General features: G+C 36.7%; 1 protein-coding gene across 2 annotated transcripts in view; it reads right to left on the bottom strand.

Annotated features, from left to right (window-relative positions):
• Positions 1-25441, bottom strand: part of LOC149545039 (K(+) efflux antiporter 2, chloroplastic-like) — a 188746-nt gene that overhangs the window by 103761 nt on the left and 59544 nt on the right. For both annotated transcript variants that reach the window (XM_089795540.1, XM_089795539.1), the window contains one exon: positions 14842-14931. In XM_089795540.1, coding sequence (XP_089651666.1) covers positions 14842-14931 — 90 coding nt within the window. The remainder of the gene's footprint in view (positions 1-14841; positions 14932-25441) is intronic.

Below are 25441 nucleotides of genomic sequence, written 5' to 3'. Positions count from 1 at the left end.
ATGTGTAGCAGAAGTAAGGAGAGGTACAGTCGGAACCAGTTAGGAAAAGCCGACCAAGTATTCACTGTATCAGTTTATGAGGATAACCATCTTGTGGTACAGAACCTGTGGAGTTTAGATAGAAGATGTGAAGTTTATGTGAAAAATACTCATCACCAGAATATGGAAGCACTGCTGATGGTGTTGGAAAAACAGAATTGGCAGCAGATCTCATCTGATTATTAAAACTATAAATTTAGCAGTGCTAGGAATGGACAGCAAGGACTAATTAAGACAAATATCAGCATTGAAGCTATATTGACGCATATCCAATACACAAAAAATTTTGCAACTTGGAAGAACAGTTTGAATCTGGAAGTGCAGATAAGAAAATGGCAAAGAGGATTGAAAATGCAAGGGAACTCACCCTAGACACTTTCAACAGACGACCATCAAAAGAATTCATTTCAGATCTGGAAATTTCAATTGATGTGAAGAAGAGGTCTGATGTATCTAACAAGGCACAGATTGAAACTAGAGACTTAACTAGGAAAAGTAACCATTTGGGCCTTGACAATGGCTTAATTCTAAAAAGAGACCTTCCTTCTACTTCACATCTGTATGTGCCACAATCAGCAGATATAAGAACAGAAATACTCAACATTTTCAAGGACTATCAAAGACTTCCTATCAGAATTCAGAATGTTTTACCATTCAGTGATTATATGGATTTTTATCTTGAGCAGCAAAAAATGACTGATATGGCAAAAAGAAAGTATTTGGAGTGGGCCCAAGATCTCCTTGCAAACGAAGAGTACACAGGGGTGTATGAAGAAATTCCGATGGGCTAGAATTACCATTTGGATGTTCTTGAAATAGAAGAGCAGACAACTACCGGAGATGGGCAGCCTTCTCACGATCACATAGTAGATGTTAGGCAAAGCACAGTTTTCTTCGTTGGTGACTTGGAGATGAGCCTTGTCAAACAGAATAATGAAGCAGATTGCACTCAAGGTAACAGCAGTTTGGGACCTTGGCATCATGAACCCTATACTCATGATACTCAGAACATGAATTTAGAGGAACAATCAGGGATAACACAGCAAGATAGTGAACAGTTTCAGCAGGAAGATAATGAAATACATGCCTTACAGAGTCAATTGACAGTTAATGAAGACATGGTTGTGGCATCTTTAGTACATTATGATAGGACCCATGAGTTGGTCGAGGAGCTCTACAGGAGGACTCCAAGAGAAGCGGGAAGAGATTGGAATGTTGATGACTTGCAAGAGGTCAAGATAGCCCTCGAAACTATGAAATCAGATTACTTGTATTTGCTGACCAACAGGGATTATATCCTTAAGATTGCTGAGATATATGCTAAACAGTCAAATAGAGGGAAGGATGAGATTGACGAACTTAACAAAGAGTTGAAGCATGTTCGTAAGGCATTGGATGAGGCTCGATTCTCTCTTCAAGGAGCAGAAAATCAGATCAAGGTCATGAATCAGTCTCGGGAACATGAGGATAGAATGAGACAGGAATTTTTCCTAGAAGTCATCGATGAACTTGAGAGCATTCAGCAAACTTATGACTTGGATAGCTGCCCTAAACGATTAAGTAGCAAAACTTCAAATCACTTTCAACTGATAGATAACCCCTTGTTTGAAGTGGTTGTTGATTGGATGTCTGATAACCCACTTTTTATGATAGATGAGGGAGTCTCTCTTGTTTGCAATGAGGAGGAAGAGATTGATTTCAGGCCCTGGAATACTGACTCAAATACTAACAATGATTTGGGGACTCAGCTTGGGAATGATGAATCAACTCTTATTGCTTATCAGTTCATCAAACCCAACATATTTTCCGATTTCAACCCTTTCAGGAGTTGGGTGATTTTCCTTCATCAACTACTAAGTAATTCTTGGTGGAGTAGCTATGTGAGGAATGTGGTTATATTTCCAGCATCTTTCATATTCATACCACCTATGTACTTGGGAGTTCTCCAGGTTGATGATGATGGTATTGGTTTTGATGACCTTGAGATAGTGGTTTTAGCTTATGAGCAGCTCATTTCCTACATCAACTATTTAGGGCAGGTCTCCACACTCTACTGTTTTACACATGGACCTTTGATATGCTTCTACCTCATCATAGCAATGGAATGACAAAACAGAGTTTGGGATCCGGGTGTTGGCAGATTGTATCTATGGTTGGGCGAGAATTTTACTATGGTCATGGTGTTGGTCAGCGTTGATCAGTTTATAGATGCAAGTGATGAGTTTTTCTAGAGAGTTATATGGGATCCAAGGATCCAGTTTAGAGATTTATTGCAGAAAGACATTTGGCTTCCAAGTATGGCCGAAATTGTGTTCAATTTGGATTTCAACGCTGCCTGCAGACTTGTATGGGATCCTGGTACTGATTGCTTGGGGGCAAGCAATCTCAAGGAGGGGCGATTTGTAATGTCCCTTCTTTGGGGACATTAGAATTATTAAGAAGGAACGAATTTTCAATATTAAATTTGTCTATGTTACTTGGAGATTTATTTTTAAAGGTCAAATTAATATCTCATGTAGTCACAAGAGGACAAGGAGGAATAAGACGATCTACCAAGGAGAAGTTGAAGAGTCACCATTGTGAAGATAAAAGGGGATGAGATTCATTCTTTTGGGGTATGCTTGATTTACTATTCAGATTTCCAGTTCTCTCTTGTGAGAGTTTTCAGAAAGCTTCAACTTTCAGCCAATGTGAGGACGTAGCCCCTCATGCAGGCAGACAATGGATGAAAACCCATTGTCAAAGGAGAGATCTTTTCAGGTATCCTCTCTTTAGTTTTCCAATTTGATTGTAGAACTATGTTTAAGATTGGATTTATAGTTTGCTGGTTATTGTATTGCTGTTGTATAGTACAATAACGTTTTAGAAGTTATTCAGAAGTTGCTGGTTATCATACTTGCTGATGCATAAGACAACAACACGCTTCTAAATTGTTGAAAGGATGGTGGTTTAATGTTTTGATTTGTACTGCATTGTTCATATGCTTGAGTCTTTAATGTCATTTTGAAAGGACAGATTTATTGGAGAGTTCGGATTTTACTTCTTGTTCGTATTTTCATCTGCATAGGGATGTATTTCTGAATGTGTTACTTGAGAATGAGTTTGAACAAATATCTATCTGGAATATCATATGTTATTCATATTGTTGGTTATTTGTTAAGTGGGTTCGTACTCTAAGATTTACACTTAAAGGGGAAACGGGAAAAAAATCAGGTTCAGGACAGTATGTTGCTGGTTGTATTTGTTACAGTATTGGGTTGGGTCATTACAGCAATCTTCAAAATTTAAGATTCCAAAAGTGTTGATTTATTATTCTTGGAAGTAATCAAATTGTATGGGTTGCCCAAAAATATTGTTAGTGGCAAGGACATTAGGTTACCTAGTCATTTTTTTGCACCAATTTGAAATTCCTCCTACTAATTACCACCCCAAAATAGATCCACAAATAGAGAGAACCAACAAATAGACTGAGGGGTGTCTAGGAAATTATATTTACATGCAGGAAAAAGCTTGGGTTAAGTTTTCTCAATTGAGACAGCATTGCTAGAATATTTCCCACTGTATGTCCATATGTATGTCTCCCTTTATGGTTTTATATGGGAATAATGTAATGTCCCTCCTTTGCGATAGGCCTTACTGGCACATTGTTGGTCTATCTTTCCATCCAAATAGGCTAACGGCATTAATCTTGAGGATGTCAACCAATCACAGGAGTTTATTTAGTTTTGTTGGGGAAAAATTGAAGTGGATCAGTTTTTCTATAGTTAAGTCACTTTATTTTATAAAGTGAATTTATAAAGTTATTTTATAACTTAAAGTCATTTTATAACAAAAGTAACTTAATTGACTAGAAGATGAAAATGGCTTTTATCCCACATTGCCTAGTTGTTTGTACTTCCCCTCATATTGAAGTTATAAAAGCATTGAGCTTCCTTGGGATTGACACCATGAATATAATATTATACAAATGAAAGGTTGCTTAAATGTGACTGGTTGCTTTGAGGATGAAACCCCTTTAGCCAGTGTAAGGAGTTGGATGTAGCCCCAGCCTCTCATCGGAGATTTTGTTCATCTTCAGAAGTGGAGATGCATTGTGAGACATCATTGTTATTTGGGATCTACTACCAAGAAGTAAGTGATTAACAAGTGGTAACAATTGTGTATCCCGAAACTAATAGGAGTTAGCATGAATAGTTTTCCGGTACAGACCTAGTCAGTAACACTATAGTTCAGCATCAGTGTGAACATCCACGTACAATCTGGATAGCAGAGTGGTGTTCAGGATACCCAATATCCACCATTCTCGCAGCATAAGGAAACTTGTTATATCAATCAAAAGGAAGGAAGGGTGTTTGGTAGAAGCAGTTGGAACCTCCATACAGTAGGTAGCATACCATACATCGGGTATGACAAGCTCGTAGTAGGTTGTGGAATGTTGGTGGAAGGTGTAGTAGATTGCGGGAGTTCACAGCAATCACAAGGTGTGCTGGCAACTAACCCAGCAGCTCGATATCCCACGAAAATAAGGGACTTCATTGTACGTGCACCACCAGCCAGGGTCATTTAGGAGGTCAACCACATCACGGCAATAACAACGGTATCAAGTCTAATAGACTGCAAGCAGTAGAACTGGGATTGCAAACCGAGTGGCATTAGCATTAACCATAGGAGCAACAGAGGTCTCACCTACAAGTGTCACAAGTCTAACTAATTGGACTGGCTAGCGAGGATCAACCCAAACTCTGGTCATCTGAAGAACCAGTATACCTACGGCAATCACCAAGTGCCATTGTTATTTTATCTTACAATTGCTTATGTAAAACACCCATACCATAGTTCAGAGTAGTATAAGACATTTCCTTATATTGTTACCAAGGTCCATTCTTGAATAAAATTCGTGGTATCTAAATATTTGATTAGTTGTGTTTGAAAACATTTGCAACTTCTAAGTTTCCTTTTTGAGTATTCATGTCATTGCATTGTTATTTTGCCATGTTGAGGGTGAATTAATTGCTAAGGTAAAACCAATTTGTCATCACTCCTGACCATGAATTCAGTTTGATTGGTTCATGTTACTGCTGTCCAAGTTTGGTTGCTTACATATAATGCTTCAACATTTGTGGATTTGGCAATCACAAAGAAAACGGATATGATCAGGAAAATCAAAAAGATATTGCATACTCTTAGGGGTTATCTTCAGCATGTCTCGAATCAACAAAATGTCATGTCCCCTCTTTAGCTCTATCTAGCAGTGACATGAGAGTTAGCCTATTATGGAGTCTTGTAGGCTCGCAGTGGTGATCAGGGACTCAATCAGGGCTTTCAGTGTCCGGATTTGGTATTTCAAGTAATAGTAGATCAATCGAAAGCAATTCCTCGATTTTAGGACACAGTTCCTTGATTTTAGGAGGAGATTCCTACCTTTTAGGAAGTTGTGACATTTTTCAAAGTTGAGGTTCTATGAGATCACCCCTTATCTCAATTTCAAGAGATTTGGGAGTGTTCCCTAATTTTTAGGAGTATTACTAGAATTGAGGGTGAGACTGTCAGTTGGCCCAGGTTGTCTGCATCAGTCACAGGTAGGTGACAAACTCAATTTCATGTTTTGGAGGTGTTTGGGTTGTTCCTTGGCTACTTGTGAAATATTTTAACATATTTAAATATTCTCCTAAGTTAGCATTTTAATAATTTAAATAAAGCTAAGTGTTTAGCCATTTCGGAGTAATAAGAAGTTTTCTAGCTCCATTTGGATCAATTTGCCTATGTGTGATAGCTCATTGGAAAGAGCTTAATCTCTACTATTTGATTATCACTTGTCGGGACTTATTTGATGCTTGGAGCTATTTGTCATTAATAAAGTAATGATTTATCTCTATTTGGACACGTTTATTGGGAAAATAATGTTATATTATAAAGTTCAAATGAAATCCACTTTAGGCTTCTTTTAGGGTTTGATTTGCCTTGGAGAGGGGACATAAGAAGATGGTAACCTAAAAGTGAATATCTTTTATCATTTTGTCAACCTATTTTGGACGTCATTGATTTGGATGAGCATTCCTCACCTAGGACACAAACCCTAGTGCTAAGAGCAGATTTGTTGGGATGTAGCCCTCAGCAAGATCAGATTTGAAGATTCTTATGCATACAGTTTGATCAAGGCATGGGATTGATTTCTAGTATTGCACTCACACTTTGCAAGCAGTGGATTTTTAGGGAAGGCTGCCACTTTGGTTCAGCCTGGCGTTTCTTTATAGAAGCTCACCTGGATCCCATTTTTAGCTGACGTTAACCTTGTTTGAAGCACATTTGTATCGGTACTATTTTGAAATAAATTAGACTCTGCTAGAATGGTTTTAGAATCATTTCTAGATTAGTCTGTATTGTTGCATATGATTTCTATCACTTCTACTTTATTAATTACTATTATTTATTCATTGTAATACCTATATTTTGAAAAATACAAAAAGAAACAACATTCTTCTACAACTTTTGTCTAGCTCTATAAGATCAAAGAAAAATCTACAAGAAAATATAATTTATATAATTAAACATTATAGCAACAGTAAAGCAAACATCCATTTGGGATATTTCAGTGGTGTCAGAGCTAGATCTTGCCAGCCTGTGGATTTGATTACAAATCTATGCATCCAAGAGCTGAGATACACAAATTTTACACGCATAGAAGAACTCAACTTGAGCAAGGTTTTCAAATTAAACAGGGAAATATTATGGCAGATGAACAGAAAGGAAACAAACAAAACACCACTGATGAGGATGAAAGAGAATTGATGAGGACTCTCATCAATACTCAGCCTACAATAGTCCAAGTGCTTGAGAGGTTACATGGAAATTTGGAGCAGATGGAGTTGGATAGGCGAAGAGGCAAGCAAGGATGCAGCAGATCTGTGTCAGTTGCTAGAAGTCATAGATCCCATGCGTCGGTTGGGAGCTCCCTTCATTCCCAAAGATAGGACCGACCTCATATACCTGCTACAGATAAACCCTTGCTTCCACAATTTTTCCCTGGTCAGGGGCCAACACAGGTTGATCCACCTGAGATGGGATTCCAGGAATCTGTCATGGCAACCACATTTGAGTGGAGAGCTCTAGCCCCAGAGGTTAGGGATGTTTTCCCTCTTCCCCGATACTGTTCGCAATGCAGAGATACTGCCAGGTTCAGAGGAAACAGAGGCAATCAGCCATAGCAGAATAAAGATCTTAGTAGAGCTACTGGGAAGATTTCATTGGCTACTTATGATGACACTACTGATTCGAGTGCACGAACTTGGGTACACAAGTTGGACATTTATTTATCCTTACGACCCATGCCAAAGAGAGAGGCTATACAGTTTGTCGTATTGCATTTAGATGGGGTTGCCCATGACTAGTGGCACCATGGTTTGGTTACCCAAGATCATGCCTTGATTCATTCCTATGCTGAGTTTACTAAGCGGCTAATTACCCGGTTTGACCGAAAGGACACCGAACTCTACTATAGGGAGTTGGCGCATCTTAGACAGACTGGACATGCAAAGGCGTATGTTAATGAGTTCCAACACATTGCAGTTATGGTACCTGATATGCCCCAGAAGCATAGTGTGATGCTATTCATTGAGGGATTTCATGACAAGCTTAAGGGATTGGTTCGCGCTTTCTAGTTGGCCACTCTTAACGATGTTATTGATGTGACATTAAGACTGGACACCACTCCTACTTATCCATTGGATAAAAGGCCATTCAAAGATTCACGGCCTCCACAAAAGGCCAACACCTCACAACTTAGGGATGGTCGGTCAGCTAGACCTCCTAGGATGGACCTAGAGACATGGAATGATTTGAGAGGAAGAAACTATGCTTCTCATGCAAAGAACCTTGGGAGTCCGGGTACTGTTGTATGGTGAAGGGCAAGGTTCATTTGATTGAGGTGACGTCTGAGTATGGTGATGAGGAGATACTTGACACTAACACTAAGGACAATCCCAAGGAGACTCATCAGGAGCAATCACAGTTGAAGTTGGACATGTTGGAGTCATTGGCGGCAACGAAAGTGACTATGGCTACCTTATTTGGTTATCCCAAATTCCACACCTTTTGGCTGAAAGGTACATTACAGGGCCAGCGAATCATGAATTTGGTCAATACAGGAGCTACACATAACTTATATTGATCAGAAATTGGTTGAGAAATGTGGGCTGTAATCTGAGATATTTGAGGGTTTTGGAGTAAAGGTTGCAGATGGTGCAGTTTTGGGCTGCACTAGGAGGATCTCACAATGTAGTATTCAGATGGGGGATTTTACTTTAAGAGATGACTTCTATATTGTACCCTTAGAGGATTATGATGTTATTTTGAGTATGCAGTGGCTACAGGGTATCAGAAGGTATATTATTGATCACCACCGCATGCAGTTAGAGTTTATGTCTAGTGGGAAGAAGGTAATCTTGAGAGCAGCTTCAAACGATGGACCTAAGGAGGTGACTTCTCATAGGATGGAGTCTACTATTAGACATGATGATATGATTTGAGCTACAAGTTGTTTTGTGAAGTCCCAAATACCTACTCCTTAGGATGGCAGAACATTTCATGTTGATATTCAGTCAGTAATGGACCGACATGGCAGAGTTTTTGGTGACATACCTCCTAGTGTACCTCCGAATAGAGGGTTTGAGCATAAGATAGAAATGGAGGATGAAGCTAAACCAATGATCACCACCCCATATCGTCATACAAGGATGAGATTGAGAAGACTTCATTAGTTGTTGGACATGGGCTTCATATGCCCCAGCTCTAGCCCCTTTGCTTCTTCTATGGTACTTGTCAAGAAAGATGGGACCTTGTGGATGTGTATAGATTACAAAGCACTAAACAAAAAGACAATCAAGAACAAATATCCGATCCCACACATTGATGAGTTGTTAGATGAGCTTCATGGGGCTATCTACTTCTCTAAAATTGATCTTCCTTTAGGTTATCATCAGATTTGTGTCTAATCAGAGGATGTACACAATACTGCTTTCCACTGCCACTACGGACAATATGAGCTCTTGGTGATGCCTTTTGGCCTTTACCAATGCACCAACCACCTTCCAAACATGCATGAACCACATCTTCAACAAGCAGTTGAGGAAATCAGTGTTGGTATTCTTCGATGATATTTTGATTTATAGTCGTACTTGGGACGACCATCTCAGACATGTGGAGGAGGTACTTAGCATTATGGAGAGTCAGTCTCTATTTGCTAAGTTATCCAAATGTGAGTTTGGACTTAGGGAGGTTTTATATTTGGGACATGTGATCAGTGTTGATGGAGTGAAGGTGCATGAGGAGAAAATTCAGGCGATTCGTACTAGCCCTGCCCTCAAAACATTACTTAGTTGCGTGGATTCCTTGGTTTTTGTGCTTATTACAGGAGATAAGTGAGGGCTTTCTCTCAGTTGGCGGCACCACTAATGGACCTCACAAAGAAAGGAGCTTTCAGATGGATAGAACAGGCACAGGGGGTCTTTGACAAACTCGAGGAGGTTATGAGTACTTGTCTAGTTTTGGCACTTCCCGATTTCTCACAACCATTTGTGCTGTTGTGTTGCGCTTCAGGCGTGGGCATAGGAGTGGTTTTGATGCAAAACAGGCACCCCATCACCTATGAGAGTAGGAAGTTACAAGATAATGAGGGGTTGTATTCCACATATGACAAGGAAATGTTGGCTATCATGCATGCATTAGCCAAATTCAAACAGTATATTGTTGGCAATAAATTCGTGATAAGAACGAAGCACAACAGTTTGAAAAACTTCCTTGATCAAACAGAACTCAATGATAGACAACAAAAATGGGTGACCAAAATCCAAGCTTATGACTTTGACATTGAGTTCATTAAGGGCAAAAACAATACCGTTGCTGATCCACTTTTCAGGAAACCCTTAGTCGCCACCCTGCATTCATTGAGTGAGATTTCAACAGATTGAAAGGCTCAACTTTTAGTTGAGTACTCCAAAGATCAGCATGCATGTGAGGTCATGGATGGATTAGTTTCAGATCATAGGTACGGTGTAGTAGATGATGTCATCTATTACAAAGGCAGAGACTTCCTTATTTCTGGTTCTCAGTTGAAGGAACAGATTCTATAGGCCTACCATGATACTCCTTCAGCAAGGCACCCAAGGTATAGTAAGACTTACAGGGCAGTTTGAGAAAGATTATCTTGGAAGGGTCTCAGGGATGACGTTCTACATCATAATCAGGAGTTTATGACCTGCCAGTAGAATAAGTCTGAGCATACTCACCCTGCTGGTTTATTGCAGCCCTTACCCATAGCGGAACAGAAGTGGACAAGAATCTCCATGGATTTCATTACAAGTCTCCCTTGAGTACAAGGGAAAGACTGCATATACGTGACAATTGACAGGTTGACTAAATACGCCCACTTCTTTAAATGATAGAAATCATAACTTATATAAATGTTTGATAATTGATCTTATCAATAGATATACATGTTATATATTAGACCCTCTAAGGATTCCATATCATTGCTAGAATTCATATATATCCTATGTTCCACGGAGTTTCCGGGACGGGGACGTTTTAGGGGACGGGGACGTGTTTCCGGTACGGGTACGGGTCGAAGCCAAAATTTAGGGGACGGGACATCAGGGGACGGCGATTAAAAACATAGGGGATTTTTTTTACTATAGAGACAAAATTCAAATATGTATATCATAACATTGATAAACCATTCACCATAGACATTTTAGAAGATAAATACATGGAATATTATCAAATGGCAAATACTAAGTGCTTCCATTATAACAATATCACATACATATATAGCAAAAATTAAAATGCCTAAAGGCTTCAAGTATCATGCTGAAATCAGAATGAAATAAAGAGAAGTCCAACTAAAATAGTTGGTAAATAGTAAATACCGAACGCAGTCTTGCCTCACTAAACACAATCTTTGCTCATTGCTGCTACTGCTCTTATGTTTTTTTCCTTCCTCTTAGCAAGTATGTTAAATCGAAAAATGAGTAGAAGAGTTAGTGTTTTAATAGACCAAATATGGGTTGCATATTGTTATTATGTCTTTAAGATGACTAGGGGCCACACGAACAACAAAAATTAGGAAAAAATGTTTTTTTGGGGATGGTTTGCCTTTACCAGATTGACTGGAAAAAAGGGGACGGCCAGCAGTTTCGGGGACGGATAGGGGACGGCAAAACTGTCCCCGATACTGCTGGCCGTCCCCAAGTTTCTTGCCCAAAAAAATTGGCCGTTTCGGGGACGTTTCTGAATTCTTCAAAAAAGGGACGTCGCAGGGTACGGCCAAAATCCGTACCCGCGTCCCCGTTTCGTACCCGGTACGGGTACTAGGGTACAGAGGCAGGAAACGCGTCCCCGTGGAGCATAGTATATATCCTTTTGTAAGCCAGTATTAACATACAGATGTGTTACAGCATTGTTTGATATCACACAATGCTTAACAGCATTACAAATGATTTATTTCTTTCCTTAATTATGATTCTTTAGTAACGTATTAATTAAATTTGAATCTCATACGTATTACCAAGAATGGCTTCTAAATATGGTGGTCCATATTCAGTAGCCATTCTTAATTTATTACTAAATTAGATTTATAGCAGTAATAGTAATAACTAAGTATTGCAAGAAGAATGAAAAGTTCATACATTACATTTGACTGCTCACTGCTGGTTACGATCTCCTGATTCCTTTATACGCCTTTCTCCTGATCCATTCCCTCCATTCTCAAGAGCTAGTAATTGATTCTCCTCTTATACTATGTATGATGAAATGATGCTTTCAAGAGATATGCATGTCTCTTCATTACAGCTATTCCCTTACTCAACCCTTCCTATATAGTCTTTATTCATGTGTTAGTTCTATAATATCAATTAATATTATTATATTACTATTAGTTTCACCAAATTGTCCTGGTTAACGTTGGATGATCATATTTTTGCTAGCTCATATAGGATCGCACATGTATGCATGATTCATACATGCAAGAGTAAACTTATTGCTATGCTTGTATTCAACTAACCATATTCTGTGCCAATGATATCAATGTATTTGAAGACAGATCATGTATTAGAATTCCTACTCAGATCATGTATTAGAACTGCATATATAAGTGATGGGCACAGTAAGGATTTCTCTGTTCTTTATAGACTGCGATCATCACGATTGGGTGAATTGCTGCTGAATACATGTTTTTTTTTTGTTCCTTCTTTGTTCTCAATCCTGTTTCCTTCACATCTCTTATACTTGTCTGTGGGTATTATGTTTGTGTCCCTTGGCAAAGGCCACTGTGGATGGATTGGTGCTGATCAAGGCAATGCTTCTATTTCTATCAGTAAGTTCCATTCTAACATTGAATGTTATAGTTCATTGATATAATAGTATAATAAACAGGATCGATTATTGACTAGTAACATTATTGTTTGAAGACATATTGTGAATTATGTATACCTTATTTTGATATATATAATTATAATTATTTTATTATCTTTTCCTTTATTAAATTTGACATCATTATTATAGACATCACAAAATCACGAGTTTTTTGAGGCTCAAAATTGTGCCCAGAGAGTTGAAAATAGTAGGCCAACGAAGAAGCCCTAATGTTATTTTTAGGTCATAGGCCACTGAAGCAGTTCAGAGATATTTGTAATAACTAATATGTATAGGTCACTTCTGACATTACCAATTGAACTAGTGAAAATGAATCACATTTTTCAATTATTTGTCGGTGGAGTTGGTGCATGTGGAATGTGCTTTTTTTTAAACAACTATCCTCGTGATTTTTGATGAGTTTCATGAGTGCCACAATTAGCACATGAAATTTTAGAGTTTCTACAATCACATGATGTTAGAAGTTGCAGTTGTTTTTGCAGACATGAGAACTGCAACTAGGGCATGTTATACAGTCAACAGTTTTTCTCTATATTTTTTATTTTAAAAAATATTAAAACAATTTTACAAAAAATTTGGTTTAGTTTATTTGATTTCGAAATGGAAATTTCATTAGATAAATATTTTGGCTTCAACTTCTACATGCGGAAAGCAAAAATAAAAAAATCTAAATACAACTAATGAACAAGAGCCTATGGAGAATAGTAAGCGGAAATGAGAAACCACCTATAGATGCTAATCGATTAGGTAAAGTAGATATAATAACACCAAAGCCATTATTGGTCTCAGTCACTTTGACTTCGAGTTAACCTCATATAGATCTAGCATAATCATCCAAGAAATCTAGAAAATTTGAATGCATTGTCTAGAACAAAAGTAGTTGAGGAAACATTTTCTCTAAAGCTTCAGCTTTTCATATTCAAGATGGCCGATAAAGTCACCATGTCAAGCCAAGTAATCAATCTGAGATCTATCCTTCAATAGTTAGCTGAGCTTTTGTCCAGTGGATGACAAAGATGCAAAAGTCATCCTTCATTAAATGATTTGCCTATTAATTCAATAATGTCATTGTTACTCTTATTCGGCTATCTTCTCAAACATTGGAAGATTTAATCCAAGCTCCTAACTGAAGAAAAAAGAGCAATTACAAAAATACCAAAGATAATCCTCAAAATGATATAGCATTATACACGAGTAGAATTGTAGAAAATCAGATGAAGATAAAAGGGATCCTGCATTTTGTTGTTGCATGAAAATAGGCAGCGTAGCTTGGATCTGCAGTACTCTAGCAACTGAGGTACACAAGAAAAAACTCAAATGTAGCCATTGTTGAAGATATCTTAAATGCTAGCAATGGTAAAGAGTTTGTTAATGATTATACATATTTTATATAGCTTATTTTTTTAAAGACAGCAAGTGATCTAGTATAAATAAAGGACAACATAGAATCCAAAAACTCAAGAATTTTGTTTTGAATCTACCCCTTAATGAGGATTGCAAGGCATCTTGATAAGGTTCTACCTAGTCCAAGAATTGTTTTCAAAGAAAAATTTTCGAAGAATATGTGGTTCCAAGTTTTTCGTCAATATATTTTTTAAGTAAAGAAAGTCTTAAAAGGGTGTGTTCGAATATAAGACTTACTTTTGCAATAAAGAGGTCATACTGACTTACATGACTTATTTTATTGTTATTTTCAGATTTTAGCATCTAGAACACGCATCATGTTGATGTTTATCGATTACATCTCCCAATCTTTATATAAAAAGATGAACCTCATTATAATAGTTATTCCAACATCTTATTATATATTATTATGTTCTTATTTTCACAATAGATTGATGTACTGTGTAAAATAGTTTACACATGCCCCAAAAAGAGGATAAAATTCAATACCATGTCTGATTAGCCGTGATTCATTTGATAATGAGCCCTTTCTTGTACTCAATGCACCTTGAGATAGTGTACACCTTCGTAATCAATTAAGTTTAAACAATAATGCTCAACTCCCTTCAGCAATTTTTTTCTATTGCTTCCATACACCCAACTAGCACTTTGAGTTCAGGCAAGGCATTATTCATTGTAAAAAAATAATGGAATGAGACAAATAGATCAAAAGAATGTCCCTTTTAAAATAAAATAATAAAAAAAGAGCTAACCTTTATTGTTCCATATATACACCCAATTAAAATTTTCCCATTCAGACAGAACATTAATCTTGTCAGCTATATTGTATGAGATAAATAAATAAAATCATGAATAATAATTTGACAAATGAAAAAAATGAATTAATTACTTATTTATAGTGAATTGGAATGAACTATTGAACATAATAATGCAATAAAACACAGGATATTCTTATTATCATTGAGGACATACCAAGCGTCCTCCTGCAATTATCCCACTGATGGCAACTATTGCTTTCACTGCAGCAATACCAAGAGCTTCTGCTATAGCTTGAAACCCGACCTACAAAGTACCAGAGTTTTAGTCTTACAGCAAATGGACAGCAATACCAAGAGCTTCTGCTATATCTTGAAACCCAAACTACAAAGTACCAGAGATTTTAGTCTTATAGCAAATAGACTGGGAAACACATTTCTAAATATTCTTATTTTATTCATAGAGCACATGATATAAAAATCAATGAATGGCATGGACAGCATCCTAAAAACCTTAATGAGCTAATGAGTATTGTCTCAAAGATGTATGCGTATCAGTAGTATTCCATTACAGCATCCATAACAAATACTTTATAAAGTGAATGAATCATCAAATGCATACACAAAACAGAACCAGAACAAAATGCAATGAATAGTTACTGTAAATTTGTTATCTTAGATTTATGCTACTTCAGATGTTTATATAGGCTTTTCTCTGACCTACATAGACAAATGTAAGGACACCATTAATGCAATCGATGTCAAGAGCTGATGGCACAGATTTCTTTCATTGGCCATTCGAATATTACCAAAGGAGATATATTTCAAGATTTTTGTTACTCTACTTATTGACCATTTCCCAAACAAAACCCTAGCTCACATCATTCTAAGCTCTGCTGTTTGAATACACATAGCAATGGGTGAAAACCGTCATTCTTGCAAAGACCAAAGGATGGAAGCCCTTCAGTTATTCAAGCACGAGGAACAAAAACCCTTTTACCTAGTGTTAATGAGTGTTTAATGCACACAAACATAAAATAAAGTGCCTAAACACTCTATCCTCTCTTGATCAAAATCACCATGTATGCTAAAGATTGCACAGAAGATCAGAGAGGTGACTGTAATGTTCAAACAGCAAGCTTGCGATTTTAATGTGGAGATGAGCTTGTTTGGCTTGATGTATGCTAGTTATGCAAAGGGACTTATGCTAGTTCACTAATGTTTATCAATTGAACTTGCAAATGATATGGCAATATGGGTGGATTAACTATTCTTAACTTCTATTTAAAAACAAAAAGCAAATAGGATATGGGTTTAAAAATATAGACTACTTCTACTGATGAAAGACAGTGTTGATGTTGTGGTGAGACCAAACCAGTCCTAGATCTTCAATGGATGCAAGTATGATGTTTCAATTTACCAATACACGTCATGCAAATCAATTATCATTAAGTGATTGAAGTGAAGTGCCTGCAATCAAGCCAAGACTAACCTTGAATTGTCATTTGCAATCAACAAACACCAAAAAGTATGGATACTAGTTTCACCATGCATCCAACCACAACAAAATATTTCATCATCAAATCTATCGAACAACTCTACTTGAATTATCTTATCCCTTAATCAACTTAAGCAACTTCAGACTAAATGAGGAATGTAGGAGACCACGCAATAGTCCAAAAAAGTTCACAAGAACTCACCATACAAAGACAACAATAAATAAGGAGCAAATTTGGTAGCATATCAGCAACAGTTTCTTCAAAAACCTCCCCCTTTACAAATGAGAAGACCTTGCCTTATATAGGGAGCTCAATTACAATGAATGGGCCAGATTGATTTCAGAGAAAGAGCCGAGATTGTGCTAAACCAACACTAATGTAAAAACTAGCTACAAACTTACATAAAAGCACCACCTTGTGGCCCAACCAAGAAAGTATATTGCTTTATGAGCCAATGAGAAAATAGATGAGGTAGAGACATTAAGTCGACTCCACATGTATATTTGGAATGATTTAATTGGATGATCTTGGACACAAGAAATTGAAGATGAATGGGTGCCAACCTCAACATGTTTATCTTAAACACATCATCATAAAAAAGTCTTTTCATTTTGGCAATATCTCTTGATACTCAATAATTTCTCAATATTTGATTGATTGTGATGGCTAATATTCCCAAATTGCTTCATCTCCATTACGTCTTACATCTTTTGAAGTTTTCCACCCTGAATTTTTCTCATTCATACGACTTTGAACTTGCTTGAACTGGTGTCTTTCCTTCATCCTGCTCTTGTAGAAGTGATGTAAGTACTTCATTTAGTTGGATCTTTCTAATTGAGCTTGAATTTTCGAAGGAAATTCAAGTTTGTGAAACTCTTGAAACTCTTGCCCCCTAGTAGACTTAATCCTTCACATTTCGTCATGCTGACTTAAACCTAAACTTGGAGTTATCACCTTGATCCTTGGTCTCAAACTATCTTGACTTGTATCCTACCTTGTTGGTGCTTTGGCATTGTCACTGATGTTGAAAGCCATCTCCACTTAAACCTTAAGCTTGAACCTTGCCTCCATGCTTAGCCCCACTTTACCTTGCAAAACAATATCATTTTATTGAAGATTCGAATTTCATTTTTCATCTCAAGTTAAAACAAGAGCTAAGAAACCAAATCTCTTGATGAAGACATTCCCCCTAGTTGATTACTAAGAGCATAGCTTTCACTACAAAATCTGCTTACAACTACTAGCTTTTAAGATAAAATGAGAACTTTAAATTGAAACAATCTAATCAAAAACTCCATCAATTTCAAATATTTCCTTAAAATTGCATTCACGTCCCTTTTGTCATCCATGAATTGTTTGTCGTGTACAACCTTGCACACTTTGCTATTTGCAATAAAATTTGGAGTTTGAAATCTCGGATCTGGAAATGTTCAAACTCCTAGAAGACTATATCTGTAATGCCCCTGAAACATAGAGACCCTGATCTGTACTTAATCATGCTTGGAAGAGAGGGTTGGAAGAGAGAGAGTTGGTGGATTCTATGTCCATACGGTGAGGCGGTAGGGGATGGTACTGAGTTCGTACGGTGGGTACCATGGTCATACAGTAGTGCTGCAAGCTACAGTGTGGAGGTCAAGTCCGTACGGTAATGACAGACCGTGTGCAGGTGATTGATAGAATGGCAATGCTTCACCAGACAGTTGTTTGGTCATACGGTGATGTTTGGGAAAGGTGTATGGGAAAGGTGGATTGGCAGAGCTGTTAAATAATAAATGATCAAATAGAGTACAGGTTATTTTGAGTATGTAATATATGATACACTTATCAAATACAATTTTTTTGTTTGAGAATGTCTGATTGCAGACATAGATCTCTGATAATATGTTGAGTCTGATTACAGAATTTAGGCAGTAGTTTCCAATTCCAAAAATTGTGATATTAAATCACTTATCAAATTTACATTGACTGCATATGAATCGGTACTGAAGACTATATGTTTTGGTGTGTGTGTGTATCTGCAATGAGTTTTATCCAACTAAAATATAAAATATTAACACTCCCTCTTAGTTAAGAAGGATAAACACATGGATGGATATTACCTAAACGTAATATCCAGAATGGAAAATTTTAAGAATAAGATATTTACCATTTTGATATCATTTATGATATCGTGAGTAATGGCCTCCTAAATATCAATACATGATATTCACCGAGTACTCCAATAGTTATAAGGTAATGGCCTCCTGAATATTGTGTCACCTAATATTCATCAAGTACCTACGACATATCTATACAAACAACTCATAGACCGTCAATGCAATAACATCCATCACTTAGTTGTTGATTTATAAGATATAATCTATCATGATCTGCTTAGACATCATAAGATGTCTATCACAATAGAAGGCCATGGTCTGTTTAAGGAACTTAATTTGTCATGCAAGTTATCATCTATCATGATCTGCTTAGACATTATCAAATGTCTAGCATAATAGAAGATTAAGTTATTGAAAAATCGTGACCTTTCAATAACTTCTACAAATATAAGTGATGATCGTTTGAAAGTCGTCACTTCCTCATGATGTGCACAGGGGGCAGACTCATTAAAATAAGTAGTCGCACACAAAACATCAAAAGTTTACATGAAGTCAAACTCCCTCTGAATCTGATATCATCCTTTTGACATCCTTCTGATATCATAGTCCTTTGACTGCTATAGTTTTCTGACCTCTTAGTAGAGAAACCATCTCAGCATAGTTTACTGCTTCTGAATATATATGATCAAGATCCTCAGAACTCAACTGAAACAAATGCTCTAACTTCTCCCTCTATCATGAAAGCATACCTCTTTGTCCAAGGTTGCGTCTAATGAAATGTTAGGCTCCCCCTTGATATAGAAGGATACTCATAATTTTAATCATCAAAGATATTCACTTCCAGAGCCTCACTTTATCTAGCATGATCATCAAATAACTAATGAATCCTAGATCAAAACTTCTTTGGAGCATGCTTAGATCAAAACTTCATAAGATTGAGTCCTGCACAATATTTGGTAGGATGCCTAATGTACCATTCTTCTTTTCCTGCAAGAACATTCCCAGAGACAAAGGAAAAGATCAAGGCAAATAGCTCTTATAGTAAGTATAGAAATACAAATAAGAGAGAGACTACAATGAGTAAGTAAAAATAAATACTTATTTGTACATCAACATCCTTGATACAAGTTGCTTCAATGATGGTCCATATGCATCATATCAAAAAATGATGCTGAAAGGGACTCCAAGCTTGGGAATCAACTTATCGACAATGGTTCTTATCTCTCAAGTCTTTGGATGATAGCACTTTATGCTTTCAAGGACAAGTTTTTTACACTGAAATTTAAGGGAGGGTACTTTCAAGCATTGACATAAATTCATACCTTTGATATTTGTACTTCATATTGACCTGGTACTTCTTGTTGGAGAAAGTCTTTGTGCTTTCGTGAACTTGATTAAAAACATTCTTTCACGATGCCAAACATCTTTACCACTTAAAGCTTATATGTGATGCAAACTCTATATTGCTAATGAACTTTTGTGCTTCATCAATTCAAATACTTCTAAACATGTAGTTGTATTCTCAAACCTACATTTAACCTTGTATGCTTGATAATGAAACATCTTTGCAACAACTCTTGACTCAAATAATTTGTTCAAGAGTTTCTCTTCTGATATTCAGTCCAACTGTTCTGATTTACTTTATTTCCACATTTTGCATATATTGCCTTTGCAATATTCCTCAATCCGCAAAATCGCCATCTTATTACTTAGACAGTTATAGGTATTTGGACGTTGTGGCAGCATCCTTTGTAAAATGATTTTATTGGTATATTTTAAACATACTAGATGAGACTATGCAGCCTATTGTGACATTATTTCAAATAGTTAGATAGCATGCTCTTTGAATGTTCATAAATTGGCTTAGTTAATGGTGACACAATATTCAATTCAGGGGGTCTTATATCTTGCAACCAATTGTATCAGACTTAGAATCTCTAAGCCTCTGCACTAAACCAATTTCCTTCAAAACAAGTCTCATATTTTTCTATCTGAAATGCTCCATTTAATTTAGACATCATGTCAAACAGACACCATGCTATGTTCACAATCCTCAGAAGCTTTTAACCACGTGACAATGACCCTTTCCAGCTAGCTTGAATACACATTTGAAAACCTCTATTTTCCTTGCATTACTTTCATACTCTGCATGCACACATACAGGCATTCTATCAAACAATTAACTGTGGTCTCTGTGATTTTATATTCACGTTGTTTGAAATGCTAAAACTAGAGAAAGGCTTTGCACCTTACGAGAGCACTTCCAATCCTTAAGATCTGAAAAACATTTCCTTTTTCTTTATCATTTCATGGAGATTTTTTGTTGAATGATTTAAACATATCCACATCAGTCTCACACTGTACACACCTATGCAACTGGATGCTGACAGAATATTTAATAAAATTATGAATTAAAAATCTTGCAAAGGATCGATCCATTTCAAGAACCAATTTCCACACAAAGTGATTGGGGGGCGCAATTGTCAATCCTTTCAGATGCATGTTGAATGTTTTAATTTTGCCCATATCTTTAATGGGTCGATGCTGAGTGCCTCAAAATGTCTTTGTTGTCCACATTTTATGCAATTAAGGAGAGGGCAGTGTTTACAGTAATTGTATGCAATCCTGTACTTTACCTTGAGGACAATGAATATATCCACTCGCACACTTTTCAGTGCAAGCTTCATATCCCTGTCTTCTTCTATCCTCAGTGGCCCTTGTTTACAGTATAATGGCATGCTGGTCCGACGAGATCAATCCTACTTGTTGACCTTATCAATGGTTTTATATGTCCTGCATTACCTGATGGGATACCGAGCATTATTTTTGTCATTTACTTCTCCTACTGTCTGGTTTTCTCCACGTAGGACACTTGGTATAATATTTTCACTTTAATCGGGCCTCAATGATATTATCGCTTCCGGTAATGTGATATCTCCTTCACAACAGATATTGTTGTTTGCAAACTAACTTTTAAAATCTACAAAAACTCGGTTGTCCAATCCCCTTAGCATTCCACTACTTTGGTAAATCCGGTTCCTATTGCTAGGCAAACTCAAGCAGACTGCATCTCTATACAAATATAGTTTAGTAAGAGTGATCCATGTAACCTCTCAGGTGAGATTCTGTGATTCCAGACTGTATTATCTCGGGCTTCCATTAATATCCAATGTCAATCTTCCAGTGGGACCTTCTCCATAATCAGAGGCATTAAAACTGAACATGTCACTTGAGGTGAAGTCATTGGATCAAACAAGAGAAGCCAGGCGAGTGATTTTATATGTAGTTTACCACAATTTGCACAGCCTCATTGTCCTCGGTGCTAGCCCAGGAATAGTGTCGTAGAGATATTCCTCCCCAGAAATTTTTATTATTACTTTCATAGATTTCTTTGCAGTCACTGTTGGCTCTCTCAGCGACTTTCAACCTGGGAGGATCTCCATTTCCACATGGATTCATTCAAAATCTTTTCCATCACATTTTTATTTTTTATTTTTAAATTTCCAACCGAACCTGCTCTGATGCCATGTTAAATAATACATGATCAGATTGAGTATAGGTTAACCGTTATTTTGAGTACATAATATTTGAGACAATTATCAAAAGTAAATTTGTTGTTTGAGAAAGTCTGATTGCAGACTTAGATCTCTGCTAATATGTTGAGTCTGATTACATCCTTGAGGCAGTAGTTTCCGATTCCAAAAACTGTGGTATTAAATCACTTATCAAATTTATGTTGACTGCATATGAATCAGTGCTGAAGACTATATGTTTTGATGCATTCGTTGTCCGTTCATACTGCACTTTTGACCCACTAAATATGTGTGGGCGTGTAGTCACGTCCACAATGGGTAGTGACTCCACCATGGAGTCATGACCCACCATATGACCTTTCAAACACTAAACAGTCGGTCGACTTAGTTAGTCATCTAACAAGGTTACCATTATGCATTTGACCAAATTCAAAATAATCAATCATTATATATATGATTACCATTATGCATTTGCTAAATGGCAATAATGATATATTTGCATTCATAAACTGACAATTATATATATATATATATATATATATATATATATATATATATATATATATATATATATATATGGAATGAGTTTGTCTGACTGAGCTTTAAACATTAACAAGAGTGGATTGCCATTCGATGTTGTGGTAGACGTACGGTGGTGTACGGTGACCAGATGTGGATCAGGACGTACAAGCAAGGGAATGGCAGAACGGTACAATAGGGCTTAGCAGAGACCATCACCATGAGAATTCAACCAAGTATATATACTTTTGATACACATCCAATCAATTAGACAGAGAAAACAAAATTTGGTACCTTACACAAAGTACCCCAAACACAAGAAAGATATGTAATTAATCACCGAAATAGAAATTATAATTGCAAACAAAGATGGCGCTCCATATGTGCAAGACCCGAAGCAAAGTATACCAACAAGTAGATTAGGGTAGTACCGAAACCCATCAAAACTACACAAGCCAAGTAGGGAAGGTCTTTCACTTTTGAAATGGCAAATAAAGCAGAATTCCACAGCATTCGCAAATACAAAATAAATCAAGTCACATCCCTACAACATCCAACCTGACAGACATATATACCCTGTTGGAGGAAAACTCCCGAGGGAGAAACAACATGCCAACACATGACACAACAAACACCTACACCTACAGAAAATTAAAGAAGGGCTTGAGATGATTAGAACCCCAAATACAAAAATATTATTATTTCATTTTATTTAATAACGGGAATATTACAGTATCAACTTTCAAATTTCAAATTTTCACTCAAATCAACATTTCGCACCCCCCCCCCAGCCTAGATTCCTTTGATGAATTTGAGTTTCGCACTATTGGTTCACCTTAGTTCTAATGTTTTTTGAATGTAATTTCAAATTATATTCAATCCCTTCCACAGATTCAATTTACTAACGTGATCATCTTAAGGCAAATCGAAGTTCACCTTTATATGGGGCTCCCTAGTGATTATTGGAATTTGCTACCCCCTCTATAATGTCCCCATTTTGAGCAAGTTCCTACAATGGTCTTGGTCAGTTCATCATGGCAACCTAAGTCACAATTTTGAATTCGAATTCAAGTTAGTCAATCAGTAAATTCTATGAAATTTGGTAAAGGGTAAAAATTCAGAAAACAAAATTGAAATTCAATTTAAGTTATATATATTTATGTATTATAAAATATTAGTAATATATCCACAAAATTGTCAAAATAATTTAACATTGCTAAATAGTTTAATTAAATAACTCAATTTCATTTTAATATGAAATAATATTATATTAAATAATATCATAAAATTTGGATGAAGTTCGAAGAGGATGAAAATTCACTGAAATTCGAATCTCATGGATGAAATTCAACATATCCTATGACATAGATGGCGACCCTTGTGACTTAACAGTGAGTTTTGAGGGTCTCTCAAGTGGAATTGCTATTTATAGGAAGTCAATTTTGGGCAATTACTAGATTTGGCAGTGCAATGCTAGCATTGGCAATTGGTCGCCATCTGCATATGCTTGATCAATTTAATTAATGGAGTTCGTATTGGTTAAATTATTAATGAGGCTTCACGAAGTTGAAGCCTCTTAAATGAAAAACGTCTTCACGAAGCCATGTGCTAGACATGTTATTTATTTAAACAAATTAAATGGAAGCTTCTAATTAATAGTGTGTTCGTGAAGGTAAGTGGCATTATAAAAAGATGGCTTCATGAAGCAATAGATCATCCTATTGTCATTTGCTTTAATTCATCTCTTGCTAGGGTCCGTTTTGAGATGTGAATTCAATTCATTGCTGAAGTATAATGAATTTGGAGATTCTGGTTTCTTCTCGTGCTGTTAAAATTCTGTGGCTGAGATAGAAGAAGGTTTGGTAAATGCATTATGATGAATTAAATCATTATATTCCATTACTGTGTTTACAGTGGCTAGGACGTTATTGTAGCTGAGAATTAATATCTATATGTATCTGTAATTGGGCATTCTCCATCAATGGATTTTATCATCATCATTGGTGTCAAGTTTCTGGCTATATCATGGGTTTTAGCTGCTGCAATTTGATATTATTTACCTGCAAAACCCAATGCCTAGATACAGTCAATTTTGCATTGCAACCCTTTGCAAATTTGAGATGTCTGCAGCTTGGAACTAGACCCCACTGTTCTCCTAATCTGGGCGTTCATATTGGTTGGTACTGAGGCATCCAGAAATTCTGATAATTCAGGCGGCTTGATCTAGGATATTTAGCATTACAGTGCAAGCAAGCTTAATCATAACTGGCAGCATTTTGGATAAGGGAAATGGCTCTGCATAAAGGTTGTTTGGGAAACCCTTACAGCTCCTGGTATTAACACCTCCTTGGGTGTTTGCTCTCACTGGTATCACTCACAGGCTGGCATGAATCCTTTCTGCCTGGTGAGCACCTGTAGCAGCCCATGTGAGGTTGTGTTAATGATAGTTGTGCAGCGTTCAACCTCCTGTTCAAGTTGTGAATGGTATTTGAGCATGCAAGAGTATAGCATTGATGCACAGTGGACATCTCTGCTACAAACAGGTTCTGAATAATATTTGTAATCATTTTAATTTGGCAGCTAAGGTTAATAGCAGCATTTTAATTACAAGACAATTGTGTTTTTCATACATAGTTACTTTTGCCTTCAATTCCATAATTGTATCAGCATTCAAAAAAATTCAAAATTAAACTATATATTTCAAAATATCTCAATAAGTATAACATCAATATTCAACCTAGACAGTCAAGAGCCAGCCTGAGCTCATTACACCATCGGCCTCGAACTTCAATAGCAATCGGAGTATGACATGAACTTAGGCTAGAAATTGGAAAATGTTAGCTTGTTGGGCACATGTACTTGTACATATGTGCTTGGCAGATTTTGTCTAGTTGTTTGACTCAAGTGCATGGATCAGAATTTGACCTCAAGTGCTTTAAATAGTTTAGATTTTGCAAGATTGTTGGACAAAAATATTCCCTTCATTTGATATTAAGCATGCCTAGGGCTTGATAGTTGATATCCATATACTTAGGGCCGAACTTGTTCACCCCTTAGGCTTGCCTATATGCTTAGGCAAAAAATGCTTTGTCATGGGACTAAGTGCTTGAGTGGAATTTGACCTCTTGTTGGGTGCCCATCTTTACCTTTTAAGAAAAATGCCCATCTGT

Source organism: Cupressus sempervirens, chromosome 8, assembly GCF_028749045.1.
Source record: "Cupressus sempervirens isolate cs-2001-9-10 chromosome 8, ASM2874904v1, whole genome shotgun sequence".
Taxonomy (NCBI): Eukaryota; Viridiplantae; Streptophyta; class Pinopsida; order Cupressales; family Cupressaceae; genus Cupressus; species Cupressus sempervirens.
The sequence above is the reverse complement of the archived record's forward strand: the minus strand, read 5'-3'. Positions and strand labels throughout refer to the sequence as shown.